Source organism: Protopterus annectens, chromosome 5.part0 (assembly GCF_019279795.1).
Source record: "Protopterus annectens isolate FY-2018-M chromosome 5.part0, PAN1.0, whole genome shotgun sequence".
NCBI lineage: Eukaryota > Metazoa > Chordata > Ceratodontiformes > Protopteridae > Protopterus > Protopterus annectens.
In genome coordinates, this window is record NC_056735.1 from 49,818,833 (window position 1) to 49,839,499 (window position 20,667).

The 20,667-nt window shown below is 40.4% G+C and overlaps 1 protein-coding gene across 1 annotated transcript in view; it reads left to right on the forward strand.

Moving 5' to 3' along the window:
- LOC122802118 (B- and T-lymphocyte attenuator-like) overlaps nt 1–20,667 on the forward strand; it is a 157,891-nt gene that overhangs the window by 22,361 nt on the left and 114,863 nt on the right. The window contains exon 2 of the mRNA XM_044071801.1: nt 10,061–10,140. Within this exon, the coding sequence (XP_043927736.1) occupies nt 10,083–10,140 (58 nt within the window). The 5' untranslated portion in view covers nt 10,061–10,082. The remainder of the gene's footprint in view (nt 1–10,060; nt 10,141–20,667) is intronic.

The following is a 20,667-nucleotide window of genomic DNA, read 5'->3' on the forward strand; positions in this document are numbered from 1 at the left end:
CCGACAGGAAACTGGCCATTTAAGGCATTGCTTTTATTAATAATTGTTTACTCTTTAATTGCATAATTTATAACATGTTTTGTTTGGTAGTGCTGAGTATAAAATTGGAAGTATCTGTGTGTGTTTTCTGTTCTGATGAACTCTGCGGATGAAATTGATCTTTAAACATTTTTGTTTTTTGTTCTGATGAACTCTGCGGATGAAAGTGATCATTAAACTTTTCTTCACTAAAGTTACTGGTTCTCTTTTGGTTTTCCTCTGGCACTTTTAGTGTTTTTATTTTATTTTGTTTATTTTTAATACACTGGTTTCTCAGAAATGATTTAATTTTCCTTTGTATGCTTACAACAAAATGATTTCTATTAATGTTTATATGTGTAATAACAATGCTTTCTTTGAAATGAAACAATTTACAATGGAATATAACAGTAGCCCAACAGATTACATAGCTTCATGAATTCTGATGCATATATATTTTTTGGGGGGGCAGCATTTGGTCCTCAGCGCTATCAGCTATTACCAACTTCTCTCCCTGTTCACCAGGTATACTGGGCCCAACGTTAGTTTCCCCTGGGCTCTGTCTGACCCATGTCAATGCCAGTGAAGAGACTGAAGACACTGGTGCAGCAGTGTTTTTGCCTTAATGCCTTAACCATCCCTCCTCCACCACCACCACTGCTCACACCACATAAGGTACGGGGCCGGTGTACAAAGGGTATGTGCTGGTGTATCAGTCTGTCACCACTGTGACTCAGGCAATGTTCCCTCCTGTTCCCTGGCACTGACAATACCCGGTGTGCAACACCAGACTCCTCCATGGATCAGCCAGGGGGGTGTTGAAGTACACACCCTTTCTCCCATTCTTTACTGTCACTGCCTGAGACACCCCAGCTGTTAACCAAACCCAGGTCACCTGGGCCATATTCAGCACTTTATCCCACTCTGTCATGCTACTCATCTTATTGTAGATGAAGTAAATCCACAGTGGGAAAGAGATGTAAAACAAACAAATGTAAATCAGGAAAGATGTTGTATAGATGGGAGGAAAAAGGGAGTTTATCATATCGGGGCCTTATGTTATGAAGGACTTTTAGTACTTAATGTATATGTCCTACATAGAGATTGTTCAGACTTTGGATTATAACCATGTGGATGCATCAAAAGATAGGGGAAAATATGTTTTCTCATTGAACAATAAATGGGATCAATTTTCCAATATACGTATGAAATTGTCTGTGCCTTTGAGCTACTCGAAGTTACAGTTCACTTACTTGATCAGTTAACTTTCAACAGTCTAATGCCTGACGGGGAGTTGTTTTACATTTATTGTCAGAAGAAGAGTCATTGACTTGATTATATTTATTAGGAGGTGGATGTTAATGTTAAACAAAACTGCCTGGGCATCTAGGCATGACAAATTATGAAACATAACTATATAGTGCTTCTTTATGTCTTCCCAGAAAGCTGCTAACTGAGGATACTCACAGAAAATATGATTCCAAGAACTGTTAATGTTATCTCATCAGATCATCTTCAATAAGTATATGCTACATTTAGAAAGACGGTTGCTAGGTGATATGGCCAAGGTATTAGACACCATCCACCATGCTGGTATAATTAGCAAACTAAATACATTACAAATAAATCCTTATGTGTTAAGATGGATAGCAAATTGGCTAAATGACATAATTCAAATGGTAAGGGAGACAGGTTCAATATCAGAAAACATTAAGATGACCAGTGGAGTCTTGCAGGGCTCCATGCTGGAACCCCTTTTTCTTGGCATTTACTTTTCTGACCTAGAGACTAAAAGCCAAGACCTATGGCTAACTAAGTTTGCAGATGACTTCAAATTGGGAATCATTATCAAACCTCCCTCTGGTACAGAAGCTATCTGACAGTAACATACACTTATAACTGCCTGGTCTATTGAAAATGGGCTTAGAGTAAATGCTAAAAAATGTAACATTGTCACATTTAGCAGACAGTCCATCTCTCAAGCATATAGCACTGATAATACCCCACCTGAAAATGAAAATGTGTATAGAGATCTGGGAACCTGGGCTGATAATTCCCTCTCCATTTACCATCATGTAGTAACAGTTTTCAGGAAATTCTTGCAGTTTAATTTCTTAGAGTCTTTTAGGTTTCTAATACCATTACAGAAATGGACCTCATTCCTAAGTAAGGGTATGATTAAAGATAACACAATTATCATTGTTTCAACCTTAGGTGTTAGCCAACAAGTGCTCTGCTCTTCTCAGCACCCACAATGTGCCCAGAATTGACTCCTTCATAGGTTCATAGGTAGGTACTAGGCTATCGGCCCTGGGGCTATATAAGCCTAGCCAAAAAAGTACCCTGGCTTTCGCCACCCAAGAAAATTATTTTCCTGTGCCCCTGTCGAGCAGAGCCACAGAGGTGATCCCCAGGGTGAATTTCTTATTTCCCATCCAGTCATCAAGATTTTTCTTGAAGAGTGCTAATGAGGAGCTTTGTTTGATATAGATAGGTAGTTTATTCCAGAGTATGGGAAGTCTCTGGGACAGGAATCTACCCCTCCAGCATGTTCTGTTTATTGTGGTGACAAGGTTTAGCATGTAGCTCGGAGGGATTGGGATTTCTTTAAGTAGAGCATGTCCAACAGATCTGGGTTTGACATAGCTTTGTATGTTAGGCAGAGATTGCCTCTGAGTAGGCGATATGTGATGGAGTAAATCTGGAGTTTTTGAGACGGTCTGTGTAGGGCATCTGTTTGAAGCTGGTAATCCTCTTTGTGAGGTATTTCTGCAGCTTTTCCAGTTGTTGTGGATGTCTTGTGAGGTACATACCAAAAGAGGCGTTGTACTCTATAATGGGTCTAAGGAGTGACGAGTAGGGAGGAACAATGACCTCTTTTTTCCTGGATGAGAAACCTTTTGTGATGAGGCGTGCCACTTAGAAGGATTTTGACTACTGTGGTGATGCGATTATCAAAAAAAGAGACTACTGTCCACCTGTATCACAAGGTCTCTTATTACACTTTTGGTGTTAAGTAGACTACCATCTATGTGGTAGCTCATGGGTACAGAGTTTTTAACAAAGGGGATGACAATGCACTTTTTGGCATTGAGCTTGTGGCCATGGCTTTAACACCAGGCATCTGTCTCCATGAGGCCCTTTTGTAGGATATCCACATCATTAGGAGTTTTGATTATGGCTCCTAGTTTGTAGTCATCCACAAACTTCATTAGCCAAAGACCTTCTGTGTTAGCCTGTACTTCAGAAAAGTAGATACCAAACAGGAGAGGACTCAGGACTGAACCCTGTGGTCTGAAGTTGGATTTGGAGTCTGCTACTTTCACAGTGTGGGTTCTGTCAGTGAGCCAGATGGCAACCCATCTTGTGACATAAGGATTTATAGCTAGTTTAGTGAGTTTATCTGTAATTCCAGAGGGGGGGTGGTGTTACAAGCCTTGGTGAGATCTAGATAGGCTGTGTGAACCACCTTACCCTCATCTACGGCTTTGGTGACTGCTTCAAAGAGGTCTATTAGGTTTAGGAGACATGATCTGCCTTTTACAAACCCAAGCTGGGTGGGGTCCAGAGTTTGGAGATTACCAATGTCTTTTTGTATAAGATCCATATTGCAGACCATGCTCGTTAGGCTAATGGGGCAATAGTTCCCGGGGTCCGTGGTGGCTCCCCCTTTGTGGCGTGGGATAACCGTCACTGTGCACCATTCAGTGGGCACAAAGCCTGAGGTGAGGCTATGATTGAACAAGGTGCTTAGGTGGGGTGCCAGTTCATTCTACAGTTCATGTAGAAGACAGCCTGGGATGTTGTCAGGTCCCATGGATGCTGTGTTCTTGGCTTTGGAGAGTGTGGTTTTTACCTGTGCAGCTGTGATTACAGGAACTTTACATTCTTCCAGTATAGAGATGGGCCCTTTAGGGGGTGAGAGGGGAGTAAATTTAGCACTTAACCTATCTGCCAGGATGTTGGCAAAATCAGTTGGTTCTGTATATTTAGTGCCATTGTGCTGTAACTCAGAGCAGATCTTAGTGTTGCCATTGAGATTCTTGACATAGCTATAGAATGCTTTGTGGTTGTCTTTAGAATTAGTGGCGATTTTGTTTTTGTAACTAGCTTTGAAGAATTTTATGAGGGATCGCAGCTTCTTACTGATGCTGTCAGGGAGTTCCTCCAATCACGGGATTTTACTCCTTTTTGCAACAGTTTCTTTCTTCTGTTGTAGAGTTTGTTTATGGGAGGGGACCACCAGATTGGCCTCCTTTTTTTGGAGGATAGCATCTTGGTTCTGTTAGGAATAGCATGATCCATGCACTTGTGTAAGTGCTTATAAAGTGCATTTGTGTAGGATTCAGCAGTCGTACCTGTATTGGCCATCTGCATGGGTGTCGTGAAGTTTGCCACCTCTGTCTTAAGAAGTGTGAAGTTGGCTTTGGAGAAATTTTTTATGGTGGTTTCCCTAATGGGAGGTGGGGCAGGATGTGGATGTCTAGGGTGATTAGCTTGTGGTCGGATCTGACCAACGAGGAATTGACCTCTGGTGTGGAACACCGGTCACCCATGTTGGTAATGACCAGGTCTAGAATATTGCTGCCCCTGGTGGGGGTGTGGATAAGTTGATCTAAGGCATTGGAATTTATGATTTCCAGAAAACATTGAGCAAAAGAGTTGGTACATGAGTAGTTTTCCCAGTTAATGGTGGGGTAATTGAAATTGCCCATTATTAAGGTGATGGGTTGTACCCTAATATTTTCCACTGAATCAAGAAATGAGGAGTGGGAATCCTGGGGCATGGTCGGGGATCTGTAGCAAGTTACAATTTGGATTGTGGTCTTGCCCAGAGTTACTTGCACTTGGATAATCTCGGATGCATTATGCTGAGCAACTAGCCTGGAGGTGTGGATATCCTTTATGAATATGGATACGCCTCTGCCTTTAGTGTTTCGGTCCAGGTTAGGTGGCCGAAAGGTGTGGTATGAATTATAGCCTGGTAATGCAGGGGTGCTCTCTGGAGCCTTGAACAAGGTCTCTGTCATTGCACAGATGTCGATGTTCTCCATTTTAAGGAGTGCCTCGACTGAATGCATTTTGAGGTTTAGACTTCTAGCATTGAGTGGCATTACCATTAATTTTGCTTGCTTGTACCTGTTAAGGTGTTGAATTTGTCATTTGAACCTTACCTAAAAAAGGCACTATAGGGATGGCAAAAGCCTTAGCTAATATCCGGAATCCTAAGGGCGACAGGTGCAGGCCATGTCTTGCAAAGCATTGTGGTCTATTGATCATGTCATTCCAGGCCCACAGATGCTGGATCCCCTTAGAATGGCACCAGAAGCTTAGCCAATTGTTGAAGTCAATCATTTTGTCCTTGTACTGTGGTGTCACTCTGGGCTAGGGTCATACCTGCCTGGGCTACAAGATCGGAGACCTCCTCCATGTCTCTCTTCATGTAGTCCAGGGATGTATGTCTTAGGTCATTCACATCAACATGGACAATGACAGAGTTATATTTGTACTTGTTGTGGAGTGACCTGAGTGCATGTGTTATGTGGCGGATCCTGGCACCCAACAGGCAGCTGACAGTAACTTTCTCCTTGTTTAGCCTGGTGAGTGGAACATCAGTGTGCCTGACTATAGAGTCACCTATGACTAGAGTGTTGGGTACGTTGTTATGCCTTATGGGCTGTGGTTGAGTGGCACACTGAGTTTGTGGTCTATGTGTCATTTGGGTTGTGTTGGGGGGTGGAGGTTGCTTGCGTTTCTGCTTTGGAGGTCACTGTTGCTTGAGCAAATTTTTATTAAGAGCCTCCGTGAATGTAGGTGTGTGTTTTGTGTTTCTATGTGTGTGTTTTAGTGGTGTAGGTTTTGAGGGACAATGTGATGAGTGTGGTGTGGTGCAAGTGTTTACCTTCTCCTCTTGACTGTCTAGTCCAGTCTTGGGTGAAGAGAGCTTTGCTTCTAGTTTGGCTATATAAATGCATCTCTCACAGGTTGCAGTTTTGGGAGGTAGGAGCAGAGGGTTGTCTGTGTACATGAGGCAATTGCTGCATTGCCCAAGTTGCCCAGATTCATTAGGTAGACAGGAGAAAACAAAACCTTCTGCAATTCATACAGAGTTACATGCATTGGTAGCATATCACATACAACTGTAAATTATTTTTTATAAGACCCATTACTCATACTACTATTGGGAACTGTCTGGGTATCCTTCTTCCACACTGCCCTCATTTCTGCCTGCAAATCCTGGTATTTTATTACTTTGTGTCTTGCTGTATGTAAGACACTGTAATCACTTGCTGTACCAATTTCAATGATTAATGCTACTTTTGACTTTTTACCTCAACTACTATAGCTCCAATAAATGTTTTGAACTATTGGTATATTGGTAATGGGTGAGCCCATATGATATAAATATATATATATATATATATATATATATATATATATATATATATATATATATATATATATATATATATATTCACTTCTGATGCTTGAAATACTGAAATATCAATTTTCAGTATCTTGAGACCAGAAGAACGAAACTCCACAACAACTTAAACCCAAAATACCGATATGCAAAACACTGAACCCTCCCCAACAGAAAACTACAAAAAACAAAAGAAAAAAAACATAAACAACAAAACACACAGCTCTGCATTTAAGCAGGGGGGCAAGCCCATCTGTACCCCCCAAGTGGGGGGGCAACATCCCCCCTACTTATATATACCAAATCCGAGGTCACACTAACACAAAAACAGCAACACACCTAACTCTACAAGCTTTACACTCCCATTACACACACAGCACACATGTAAAGCAATCACCACACTAAGCACCTATACACACACACCCTCACCCACCTACCCTAAACTGCACCTACAGCATCCAAACATATCAGAAAAACACACCCCTATCCTAAATCCTTAACTACTACACACCTACATCTCCAAACAGAACTGAACACCGACCACCATCTCATCTTCAACACTCACACACCACTGCATCTTAAAGACACAGCACACTTTACACACACATTGCAAAATACTTACCACACATTCAACATTTTCAGATTCGTCAAAGTGCAGTTTCGACAAACTTACCAGGCATATCAAACAGTTGGAAAGTCTTCAGAGGTTCCTAATAATGAGGAGAGAAAAAGGAACCTATACCAAACCTGATCTTTGTCTGCAAAGTCACAATGTTTAAGAACTAACAATCCTAATGACAAAGCTGTCTTAGCTACCCTTTTTTAATGAATTTCCCAGCAGATTCAGTAGCTGAAACCTTAACTACCTCTCCAAACTAGTAATAGCTGACAAGACCACCAAAGTCCCTAGAAATTTCTGCTGTAATAACAACAATAAATGTTGTTGAGCAGTATGAAGGTTATTTTAGATTGGGGCAACTTAGTGCACACTGGGTAGGAAGTAGGGTTTGGCTGTAGCCTTTTGGGCTTGTTCTGAGAGACAAGATTTGATTCTATATAAGGCATCTTGTTTTTTATTAGTTTTGTTTTTTATGACAGTGGATACATGGAGATCAAATTTTAATTTCTTGTCCAGGGTAACTTATTAAAGTTTGGCCTTTGGGACAATATCCAGGACAATATCAGGTAATGGAATGTTTTATGTATCACACGACTGGATCTAGATAGGAAGATGAATTTGCCTTTTTAGCATTGAGTCATGTTGTTGTAGCCAGAGTTTTATTGAGGAGTATGATTCCTGGGTTTTGGCTTGCATTTCACTAATGGATGGTGAATAGCAAGCAAGGATGCAGTTGTCTGCTTATTGAGTAAGTGAGGTGAAGCCAGAAGCAGTACATAAATTATTGAGAAACATATTATACAATGAAGAGTCATTCTTATTCAAAAGTGTGTCTGCTGAATGGGAAGCCCAATCAACGTGCCCATTGTAAAACGAGAATATTCCAACAGAAAAAAGTCTGGTTGCTAAAACCTTGTTGAGTGACCGTATTTTCTGCTGGAATAAGCTGCTGTAATATAATCCCATTGTAATGTATAAAAATAAATAAATACATTATAGCAGTACAATACTATAGAATTAGGTTACGTTCCTTCTCTCCAGTTGCAACCTGCATTAGTCTTAGCATGTCTTAAACAGACAGGAAATTAATAAATCTCCTCCTGTACCAGATATCCTAGAACATCTCCTTTCCCTCATCAATTCTACACCTTTCATGTAATGAGAATGCTTATCCAACACTTTTTAAGGTGGTAAAAGTAAAAAATTATCCGACACATCTATAACAATAAACTGAGAACAACTCTCCCTCCATTCTTGTATTTCAGTAAAGCAGCTAAGGAATCTCTCGTACTTACATTGAAACACGCTACAGATAAACAGTTATGAGAGACGGGGTGCTGCTGCTGCTTTTTAACATAAATCTGACTTTGTCATCAACATAGTTCTCTCCCTTCTTCCTTAGGAAACCACATAAACAAGCAACCTGCTTGTTAATTTTCTGCTGTCAAAAGTGAAACCTGCCTCCAAGTATTTGGTGACATCATCCCTCAAAGATATGCTAGAAATCCAACAGTAATCATTGAAAATGTTTGGACCCAACAGAGGGAGTCCTGAAACACAGAGTCTGAATGGCCAAAAAATGGACTTACAGAGACTGAATGGCCAAAAAATGGACTTACATATACTAAGTCTCAGATAGCCATTTCTTGGAATATTATTTTTTTCTCCAAGGTATGACAGTTTCGGAGTTGGCATATATAAGTTTGGGGGGGGGGGTGCAGAGGACTTGCCCCCCCTCCAAGAAAGAAGTTTAAAGGAGAAGAATGATCTTAGATTCGTTCTTTTCCTAGGTTTTTAGCCTTTTTTTTTTTGGCTTGTCAGCACTCATTTTGTGGGAAGACAATTGCCAACATTTTTTTTTCCTTCATTTAAATTAATTTAATTATTTAATTAGACATAACCTTGATATTCTTGATTTTTGTTATAGTTTCTGCAACAATATTAATTCTTTGAGGTTTTGTACATTTCAAATCTGCTGGTCGATGAATAGTGTTTTGCCACTTTAAAATTTGAAGGGATGATTTGGTGACATACAAATGAGAGGTCATTTATTGATTGAGCAGTTTAGCATTAACAGGTTCTGATGAAGTCCCTGACTAGTCATTGTGGACAAAAGTGCTAAATCTATTATTAAAAGCTATTGATGTAATCCTTCGTTGACTTCTTTTTGGATATATTAGAGGCAAGATTTGTTGGTTATTTGTGACTTTTTAGTTTCTTTGTTGCAGTTTTATTGTTATTTGTAACACATAAAAACTGTTGGTATGACTAGCAGCCTGTAGTCCATACTGTGTTCTTTTAGTGTGCTTGGATTTTCTTCTGCTTTGAGTTTTAACAGTTTTTAAGAGTGCAATGTCTACTTAGCCTTTTTTCATTTGAGGTTCATATATATGCAAGTGCAAATAGCTGCTATTGTGATCTATGAATTTAACAACAGTAGGGTTATTTCTTTAATTTCTAGTTGTAAAAGGGGCAGTTGTGTCGTGAAAGCGAAACCTTTTTCTGTTGTGTGAGATCAAAGTGTGCCATATTCCAAATGAAAGTTGTACATTCATGCAATAATATGCGACAACAAGCACATATAGTTGTATCATCTTCTTCTTTTGGCTTTTCCCGGTTAGGGGTCGCCACATCGGATCATCTTGTCCGCTCATGATTGGCAGTGGAGTTTTACAGTGTTGAGTTGCCAGCCCGGTGCCCAACCTTTCACAGAAGGCACACACATGCACGCACTCACACCTAGGGCCAATTTAGAGTGTCCAATCCACCTACAGCATGTCTTTGGGATGTTGGAGGAAACTGGAGCACCTGGAGGAAACCCACGCGACTGCAGGGAGGACATGCAGACTCCGCACAGAAGGCACCCCAGCCGAGGATCGAACTGGAGAACCTCTTGCTGTGAGGCAGAAACACATATAGTTGTATAAGTAATTTAAATGAGTTTGCAGCTTATAGCAGATTGTTCTAATGCTATTTCTATTTTTTTCTCCTTCTGGTAGGGTTACAACCATACTACCCAAAATGCAATGCTACATTTTCATACAAGTTTGGTTGTGGATGCTTCTACTAAAGGTGGAAGGTAAGTTATGCAAAAGCATTCATAGCATTGCCTGCTAATAGCTGTTCATGTCAAATTTTGTGTAAGTTAATTAGCTGTAAAATGTTATTCTTCAAATCTTATTAGATCCTTAGCTACTTCTGGTCCAGGAAAGAAGCTATAGCTTGTTTATAAGAATGGGGTTGTGGCCAGCTTTGGCTAAATCATGTGGGTATTACATTTTATTAAAAAAATGCTAAATTCTTATCAGTAATTCCGTGGGAAACTATGTTTAAGGTGGGTAACCTTCTGATCCTGTAAAGTGCATTTAAAAGTCACCATTGTTTATCTCTGTAAATATGTACTGAACATGCCATATTTCATTTAACATTTGTTTACTGGAAGTGTCTGACTGAGCCAAAAAGGACTGGTTTCAGCAGAGGCCCGGGGAGAAAATCTCCAAGTGTACATTTGTAGAAACAAACATAGAACAAAATTATAAATCAAGAGTATAAAAAATGATTACATTATAATATTGAATAGAAGTCAGAATTAAGTAAACAAAACATATTTAAAATTGAGATGATGCACTAAAAACAGTGGTACATATAATGCAGTAGGAGTGTGAGACAGACAACAAGTTACCATAAAATAATAGATGGTTACTGACAACATTACTTTCAGAATGAGATACTGATGTCTTTTGCCAGGGGTGGGGAGGGTGGTGGTATTATATTCACCAAAGCTGAGCAGGTTGAAGTAAAAGAGATAGTAAAAAGCTATAAATAGCCTGATAATCCTAACAAAAGTAGAAATGAACAGAAACCCCCCTATTATAAATTGTCTGTTTATCATACAATGGCATGCATATCATCAATTTTTGGATAGAAAAATGCTTTTTATGTTGGACAGGGAGCCTGAAAAGTTATCCATGTTTTCTAACAGTCTAGAGATAAGGCCTAAAACTCGGGTTAAAAATACACATTTCAAAGGGAAAATGCCTGAGTTAACAAAGCACATTTCAATGTTTTATGTTGCTGAATAGGAAGTGGAGGAGAATTTTGCATTGAGTTTACTCAGAACATGCAGAAAGAAAGTGCAGGGTCATGACAGGAAAAACTCAGTTTCTAGAACTGCAGTTGTTTATGTTTATTTGTTTGGGAACTGAGGTGGATGATTGTCAATATGCAAAGCCATCAGAAAAAAGGATGTTTTCTGATTATACCCCTGAGAGGGATTCCTTTGCAGAAATACTGCTTCAGTCTTGGTGCATTCCAGTTTTGGTGAACTGTGACTTCTGTTTTATTTTTGCACATTTGTCATCTGGGTAGGCTCACAAAACACAAGTGTTCTCTTTCAAGTGGTGACTCAGGAACACAGTCAGGTCAAGGCAAATGGAGGTGGGAGGAATAAAACCCTGCATACCTGGCTACAAGAAACAGGGTGTTTGCTCAGAGCCTTAATCCTCTGTGCTATTGGACTCCTCTGCTCTAACTGCCAGATATTTATGCATATTCAAAACACATTTAATAAATGCAATGTTTCAGAAACTAGTATTTAAACTCTCAAACTGTCCATATATCTGTCTGGTTTCTACTGCACCACTAGATTTAGAATATTTGATTGGACTGTTCCTATTGGAGTTCTGCTCTTCCTTTTTGGATGGGTCTAACTGCAATACAGCTTTACATAGAGATATGACTTGAGGAGCTGCTGTCTGTATCTCTTGATTATCACTGTTCTCAAAGTTTCAATTTCCTTTGATAGTACTGTCTGGGACACCTCATCATCTTCTTTGCAAGTTGACATTTTTGTCTTATATATGGTTCTGCAGTTCCTCCAATACTGATTCCTTCTTCACCATTAATAAGGTTACATCTATTTCAGTGCCAGGGTGCAGATGTTGTAAGGCTTTTGTATTCTTTGTTTACCTCCACCTTAAATATCTGGTAGTGTCTTGCATTTTTTATCATACTTTTTTTTTCTGTGTGCGCTGATTTTTCTCCAGCATTTCCTTTTCATTGTATCGGTGTTTATGCATCAGGAATGCAGGTGACACAAGTAATTTGCTTTTCAATCTTTTCCAGTGAGAAAACGAGTCCATGCAGTGGAATTTTCTTATATTCCAAAAGTGGGAATTAATAATCCTCATAGAGTTTTCATTTGACATAATTTCACTGCTTGGACAGTTGTTTTCACTTTTCCGTGGGAAATATATAGTGTGATCTGTGTGTTATTTGTTAAAATTCACTGTTGTGCACAAGTCTACAGAATTCCTGACTTTTGTAGTGAGAAACGTTGTCTAACAGGTATCCCTTCTCTCAACAGAACAAATTTTAATGTGACAGTCATACTTTCACTTGTTGCATCTGCCAGTTTGCTTATTTCATGAAGTTGGTAGCAATAATGTACGCCTGTGAGATACATGGCTTCTTTAAACTGAGTATCTACCACATTCAAACCATGAATGATAATGTTTTTTATGCTAGCATCATGTCTTTTAAATTGGTGTTATGGTATGAGCTTTTAATTCCTTTTGATTTCTGTTTTGTATACTCATTCAGTGCTGAACAAAATGTAATGTGTATACACAAATATCAGATCATGACTCAACACATTTTTATATTTCTCTTGTATTTGCCAGCTATTATTAATGTTTAATTTTCATTGATTTCTCTATGTACTTCCAGGCTGAACCTGAAAAAAAAGTTTCAGTTAGATCAGTGCACTACTCTGGTTAACAAATAAAATAAAATAAATACATTATTTGCAGTAAATTTCAGAAATCAGAACTGGGATTCTAAGGAATGCAAGACTAACTGTGAAGTTCTGTGGAATATGTACTAAATCTATGGTCACAGCACCTCTGAGCATTCCGCTTGCTCTGGGATGGAATGATCTTAGAGTTAATGTATATGTTTGATGTACAGTTCCCAGAGAAGTGATGTCTCCTTCTAAAATTGAGTGTTTATATTTGATCTAATTTGAGGGAAATCACTTCTTTGTAGTTTTTGGAACTGCAGTTATGGGTTTTGCACTTCAAAAGAAAACCATGAACTGCAAATGATAGAAACCTGCAGTATCTTTTTTTTTTGCTTGTGTCAGCATTTCTGGCCAGTGTATTGCACCTCTTGCTTTTTCTTTGCACTTTAGAATTCTCATGTGTGGTTCACATACCTGGTCAACATCTTGTCTTCTCAGTTGATTATTGGGAACTGTTATTTTGACAGATTTGACCAGTAAACCCAGGAAATGCTTATTTTTTTTCTGCTTGAGAAAAATAAGACTTTGTTTCCATGTTAATAATTTTTGTTCAGATCAGCCTCTCATTGTTGCTTCTTTTAGTAACTGCATTTCTAAGATGGTCTCAGTACATATCTTGCATTCCTTCACATTTTGTTTTGCCCTGGTAGCTGTGGTATTACCAAATATTAGTAGCTGTTTTTAATATTTGTCATGCTTTTCCCTGTTCAGCATTACCTGCTTGGCATTTAACTTTTGAATCATACATTTGTAAATTAGGTAATATACTCATCTCATTGGTGTTTTCTCCTGAACTTCTCTTCAATATATAAACTGAGAAGAAAACTTTACCACTTATAGTACACTTACTGACATTTAAGCAGCTGTTAAGCTGTTTCCTGTGGTCTAGTGGTCCAGTGGTGCAAGGTGTGATTCTCCCAGCTTCCATTTCCTAGCTGTGTGACTCTGGGCAAGTCAGTTAATATTTTTATTTGAGTGAATATTATGAGGTTATATATTTCATATATTTATCATATTTTATTATTTTTTTGGTAAATATGGTAATTTATTGTATTTATTGACTGCTAATTGGGATTTTAGTTAACTTCTTAAAAGCTGTATTGTGAATAAAGTTGAATGAGCATGTAGGACAGAGTTTTTATTCAGGTCTGTTTTTTTTTGCTTCATTTCTCTGCTATTACCAACAGGATTGTGTATTTCTCAAGTCACTTCTCAGACATATCTCCCAGGCTGAGTGTGAAAAAAGTCCATGGAGATCAGTGCTCTACCCAGGAAAACAAATACAAACAAATAGTCAGCAAAACGTAGTTGTATACAGAATAAGTCAACAATAACAAAATGTGGATAAAAAACTTTTTCCTCCCTGCACCTGCAATGTGCTCCCACATCCCCTACCACTTATTTATACCAACTCCGAGATAGCAGAATAGTGGGAAAAGTGTAACCTTCAACAACACTATTGTGTGCCAAACTGCCACTAAGTCACTAAGCTGAGTCCATCAACAGTAACTATTTGACAAATTGTGAACCAGCTATATCAGTGAGCCTATTCACAACTGAGCCAAAAACATTCAACAAATTATATCCATCTCTCCCTACACACACTCACACACATATATATATATATATATATATATATATATATATATATATATATATATATATATATATATATATAGGTTGCTGGTAACTTTGTCAAATGGTGCTTTGGTTGACATCTGTTTGACACAATTTGCAGCTCATTGACAACAGTGTGAATTTGACCATCCCCGAATAGGGAAGTAGGGGAATATACTCTTTTCTCCAGGGACTGTGTGATCTCAGAGTTAGAATAAATAATTAGCAGGGAGTGAGGAGTTCAAGGGCCTTGCCTTCCTGCAAAAACAATGCTTTTTTGTGCTGTTTTTTAAGTTTTATATGCACTGTGATTAATTCTTTACCATCTCAAAGGTGCTTACTCCTCTCTGTACTCTTCTTTTCTAGACCTAACACCACTCTTAAGTATTCAACCTAACACCACTCTTAAGTATTCAACTGCAGTACCACCTTTAACGTTCTTGTAAGAAAAGCACAGTCCGGGTCTGAACTGTCTGTAAACAGCTAACGTTAACTTTGAGTATGTGTCTACCTGTTTGAGCCAATATTCATTTTCCCCTGGAGATCACTCTGCTTTGGCTTATAAGCAGCCCCCCACCCCCACCTCCCCACACACACACACTCATCTTCCACTTTCTCTCTTATTCCCTTCTGTTAGGAAATAGCATCCATAACTGATCAATAATGTGTGTTTGTTAATTTAAACTGAGACCACAGTAGCCTACTGATACAAGTTTATCCTGTTTTTCTACCTGAGAAATGGTTAAGAAATGACTTACAGTTTCAGAGCAGTCCTTGGTCAATTGTGATAGTTTCTTAAACACAAACTTGTCTTTGCTTTGGCTCATTAGCAGCAGTACAAAGAACTGCCTGCTCACACCCTTGTTCTCCCCTCCCCCTTCCCTGTTTATTACCTTAAGACAATCCCAAAGTTAATAAATATTACTTGTGGCAGGCACCATTTTTAAAACTACAACCACCCTTGTCACTATCATACATTCATTTATCAGTTAACTCTGTTAACTGATTGTTTCCAGCCCCCTAATAAGAGCAACTAACAGGGTCTCTACCCACTTCTCTCCCCACCCTGCCCCCTATTCCCTCCCGCCCCCAGTGGTCCCACCTTTATTACACTCACAAACCCCTCCCATCTTTCCAATAGCCAACCACAGCGCTAATCCAACATTACCTTCTCCATCTTCCCACTACTATCACACCTCCTCAACCAACATGTACAAGCATACCTTACCTATGCTCACTGCATGCACTCTCCCTGCATATCTTACATCCTACCAAAGCTCCATCATTCCCCCACTCAACCCCTACCACTGTACTAATACTCACACCACCACTTATGTCTCACCCTCACTCAGCTCCCCTCCCACCAACTCAAGAACCATCACTATGCACCCCCCACATATTCTACCAACTATATTACTCAAACATAAAGCATCCCTACAACTTAACATAGTAACCCTCCCACCATACCTATTACCCACAGAGCACAATCATAAAGTTTCCCTTATAAACAAACACATTCAAAAACTGAGAAAACTAATAACCTCATACATATCAAAACTAGCCCTAAGTGGAGACATCCACCCCAACCCTGTCCCTACCATCTCCAACCCCAATCCTCATAATCAGACTAGAAACCACAACCTCTCCCATATTACAGCCAATAGAAAGCCAAGTGACTTCCTTCTACTAAGCCTAAATATTAGAAGTATTTCCAACAAAGTCCATGAACTTCATACCACCATAGACTTGTACTCCCCAGATATAGTCATCCTGACAGAAACCTGGCAAAAACCTCACATTATCAGTGAGCAAATACTCCCTACAGGTTACGGCATACTAAGAGTAGACCGGCTAAACAAGAAAGGAGGCGGTGTAGCTATAATATTTAAACAGCATCTAAACATCCAGATCTTAAAATCATCAGCTCCACAAATAGGCAATGAAGAAATAATATATACCAATCTCAAAATAAACCAGAACAAAACCATCAACATAATCGGATGCTATTTTCCACCTGGCCAAAACATCCCTCCACTAGAAAACTTCCTCAGCTGGTCTACCCACCATCTCCCTCAAGAAACTATAATTTTAGCTGATTTCAATATTGACTGGCAGTCTTGTTCTGGCAACCATCCAACCTATCATGTAAACCTTCATGGCTTCACCCAACTAGTCCAGTCGCTAACCAGGATAAATAAAAACTCCAGCAAGCACACTACCCTGGACTGGATACTAGTCAGTAAGAGCCCCCAGTCATATATAACAGGCTGCTTATCAGATAGCCTCAGTGATCACTCCCAAACATTCCTACTCAAAAAATACCTATACCAAGCTAAACCTGTCATCTACCATCAAATACGTAAAAAAACTAAACTTTAATCCACTCACATTCATCTCATCCCTCAAAGAATGTAACTGGCATCTTCTAAAGTACCTCAGTCTTGATGACGCAATTGAATTTTTTAATACTACCTTCCTGAGCATCCTTAATTACCATGCCCCATAAGACTTTCCAGAACCAAAGCACAACCCTTCCCATGGCCACAGGAAACCACTAAGTCAGAAACCCCAAAACAAAACACGTACAACACATAGCACACAAAGTCAGTGTGCCAAGCAGTCACAGCCCTTAAGGCTGAATAACACACCTGATACTCTTGTAATAGGTGACTCTATTGTCAGACACACTGACATCCCGCTCACCAGGCTGAATAAAGAGGTCACAGTGAGCTGCCTGTCGGGAGCTAGAATCTGCCACATAACGCAAGCACTCAGGTCACTCCAAAGCAAATACAAATATGACTCAGTCATTGTACATGCTGGCGTGAATGACCTGAGATGTACCTCCCTCGACTACATGAAAAGAGACATAGAGGAGCTCTCTGATCATGTAGCCCAGGCCAGTATGACCCTGACCTTGAGCAGTATCTTACCCTCACCTAGAATGATGCCACAGTATAAAGACAAAATGATCGATTTTAGCAATTGGCTAAAGTTTTGGTGTCATTCAAAGGGGATCCAGTGTCTGTCAGCCTGGGATGACATGCTCGACAAGCCACGCTGCTTCGCTAGGGACGGCTTGCACCTGTCACCCCTGGGCTTTCAGATATTGGCAAAGGCTCTTGCCACCCCCATAGTGCCTTTTTTAGGCAAGGCTCAAAAGTCAAACCCACCTCCATAGACAGCACAAGGAACAAGAATCTAAGGGTAATGCTGCTAAACGCCAGAAGTCTTAACCTCAAGATGCATGCACTTGAAGCTCTCCTCAGTATGGAGAACATCGATATCTGTGCAGTGACAGAAACCTGGTTCAAGGCTCCAGAGAGCACCCCAGCACTACCAGGTTATACCTCATATCATGCTTTTCAGCCCCAAAACCCAGACCGAACCACAAAAGGAGGGGGAGTTTCCATATTTATCATGGATATCCACACCTCCATGTTAGTGGCATTGCACAAAGTATCGGAGACCATCCATGTGCAAATGACAGTGGGCAAGACTGCTTTTCAGTTTATAGCATCCTACAGACCACCCTCTCAAAGTCAGGAATCCCACTCGGCTTTCTTGAAAACATTGGAGAACATGAAGATCTCTCCGAACACCATTATATTGGGCGACTTCAACTACCCAAATATAGACTGAGAGCATTACTCAAGCCCCAGCACCTTAGCCCAAAGGTTCCTGGAATTTATAAACTCAAATGCTATGAAACAACTAGTCACCACACCCACAAGAGGGGAAAACATACTAGACCTGATCATTACCAACATGGGGACTCTATGCTCCATACCAGAAGTATATCCCTCATTGGTAAGATCAGACCATAAATTAATTTCATTGGATATCCACATCCCGACCCCACCCCCAGCCTAAAAAAACACAGTGAAAAACTTCTCAAAAGCGAACTTCACACTTCTCAAAACCGAAGTGGAATCTTTCAAGGCCCCAGGGCCAGTGGAAACTATGGCCCAAACTGCAGAATCCTATATAAACGCATTCTACAGACATCTCCAGGAATGCATGGATCATGCTATCCCTAACAAAATCAAGACCCAATCATCCAAAGGCAGGCGTCCAGTCTGGTGGACCCCAGCCATAAATAAACTGTACAACAGAAGGAAGCTACTACATGATAGACCAAAATCCCTAAAAGGGAAGGCATCTCTGATCAGTACTAGCAAAAAATTACGATCCCTCATAAAATCCTCCAAGGCCAGCTTCGAGAGAAAAATTGCACAGGATACTAAAGACAATCATAAGGCTTTTTTCAGTTATGTTAGGAACCTGGGATGCAACTCCCAGACTTGTTCTGAGTTGATTCTAAACGACAAAAAATACACTGAACCCACAGACATTGCCAATATCCTGGCAGACAGGTTCAGTGCAAACTTCTCCACCCCCTCCCCCCCAAAAGAGCAAGTATCTATCCTGGCAGAGTGCAGCCTCACAAACATCTCTGATGCTCTGGTGAAGGCCGCCCTCTCCAAAGCAAAAAACACTGCTTCCATGGGAGCAGATGGCGTCCCGGGTTGCGTCCTACATGAAATCCAAGAAGAACTAATCCCTCAAGTAAAACTGCTGTACAATCTCAGCCTTACTACAGGATATGTGCCCAAAGAATGGCGTACAGCAACAGTGGTCCCACTCCACAAAGGTGGCGCCTCTGCAGACCCTGGAAACTATCACCCCATAAGCCTGACTAGCCTAGTCTGCAAGGCTATGGAGAGGATCATCATGGAACTCATAAACAAAAACATTGGGGACCTACAGACACTAGATCCTACCCAATTTGGCTTCGTCAAGGGCAGATCCTGCCTTTTGAACCTGGTCGACTTCTTTGAAACAGTCACCAAGGCCATAGATGAAGGGAAGGTAGTCCACACAGCCTATCTGGACCTCGCAAAGGCATTTGACACAATATCCCACTCGGGCATCCTAGATAAGCTATCCAGCCTAAATATAAACCCCTATTTCACAAGATGGGTCGCAAATTGGCTCAAAGACAGAACCCACAGAGTGAGAATTGCTGGAGCCATGTCAGACTCGAAACCGGTCACAAGTGGCGTCCCACAAGGTTCTGTCCTGGGACCTCTCTTGTTCAGTATTTACTTTTCTGAGGTACAGGCCAACGTGGGAGGACTATGGCTCACCAAGTTCGCAGATGACTGCAAACTGGGCGCCATAATCGACTCTCCTAAGTTGATAGCAATCTCTCCTTTGACATCCACATTGCCAAAGTGGTTAGAAAGACCTTCTACATAGCCCACTTCATCATGAAAGGATTCACATCTAGATCAAGAGAGGTAATCGTGCCCCTTTATTCATTCCTCATCATGCCCATCATAGAATACAATGCCCCCTTTGGGATGTACCTTACCCCACACCTGCAGCAATTAGAAAGACCCCAAAAGTACCTCAACAAGAGGATCAAGGGACTCAAATGGATGCCATATGCTGCTCGGTTAAAAAAACTCCAGCTCTACAGCTCTACTCAGTTGCGATCTATGCCTGACATATAAAGCTATGTCCAACCCAGAATTAACGGACATGCTCCACCTCAGTAAATCTAAATCCCTTAGAGCCACGTGCTCGAGGGACTTGAACCTCAGCACAGAAATAAATAGAACATGCTGGAGGGACAGATTCATAACCCAGAGGCTCCCTTCGCTCTGGAATAGAATTCCAATTCATGTTAGGCAGAGCACCTCACTGACTCTCTTCAAGAAGAATCTTGATGAGTGGATTGGGGATCGTAGGTTTGTCCTGGGGATTACTTCCGTGTCACTATTAGACAGAGGGTCAGTAAACTAAACTTTAAAAAGGGCACAGTATACTCAAATCAAGGGTGGCGTAAGCCAAACACAATCGGGCTAGGCTTATAAATGCCCCAGGGCAGATAGCCTAGTATGAACCTATGAACCTATGAACCTATGAAAAACAGGGATAAAGTCTGGGAGCACTAGCGCAAAACCAAAACCCCCTCAACTAGACAGAAATTCCTAGAACTACGCAATAGAGTCAAAAAGCTAATAAAACAGGACAAATTCCAATACTACCAGTCTGCCCTAGACTCCCCCCAACACAGCCCCAAACAATTCTGGTCCTCCATAAACTCCATCCTCCACCCAGGTAAAGTCAGTACCCCTCCTCCTAACATCCCTCATGCCTCAGAATATTGCTACCTCATTC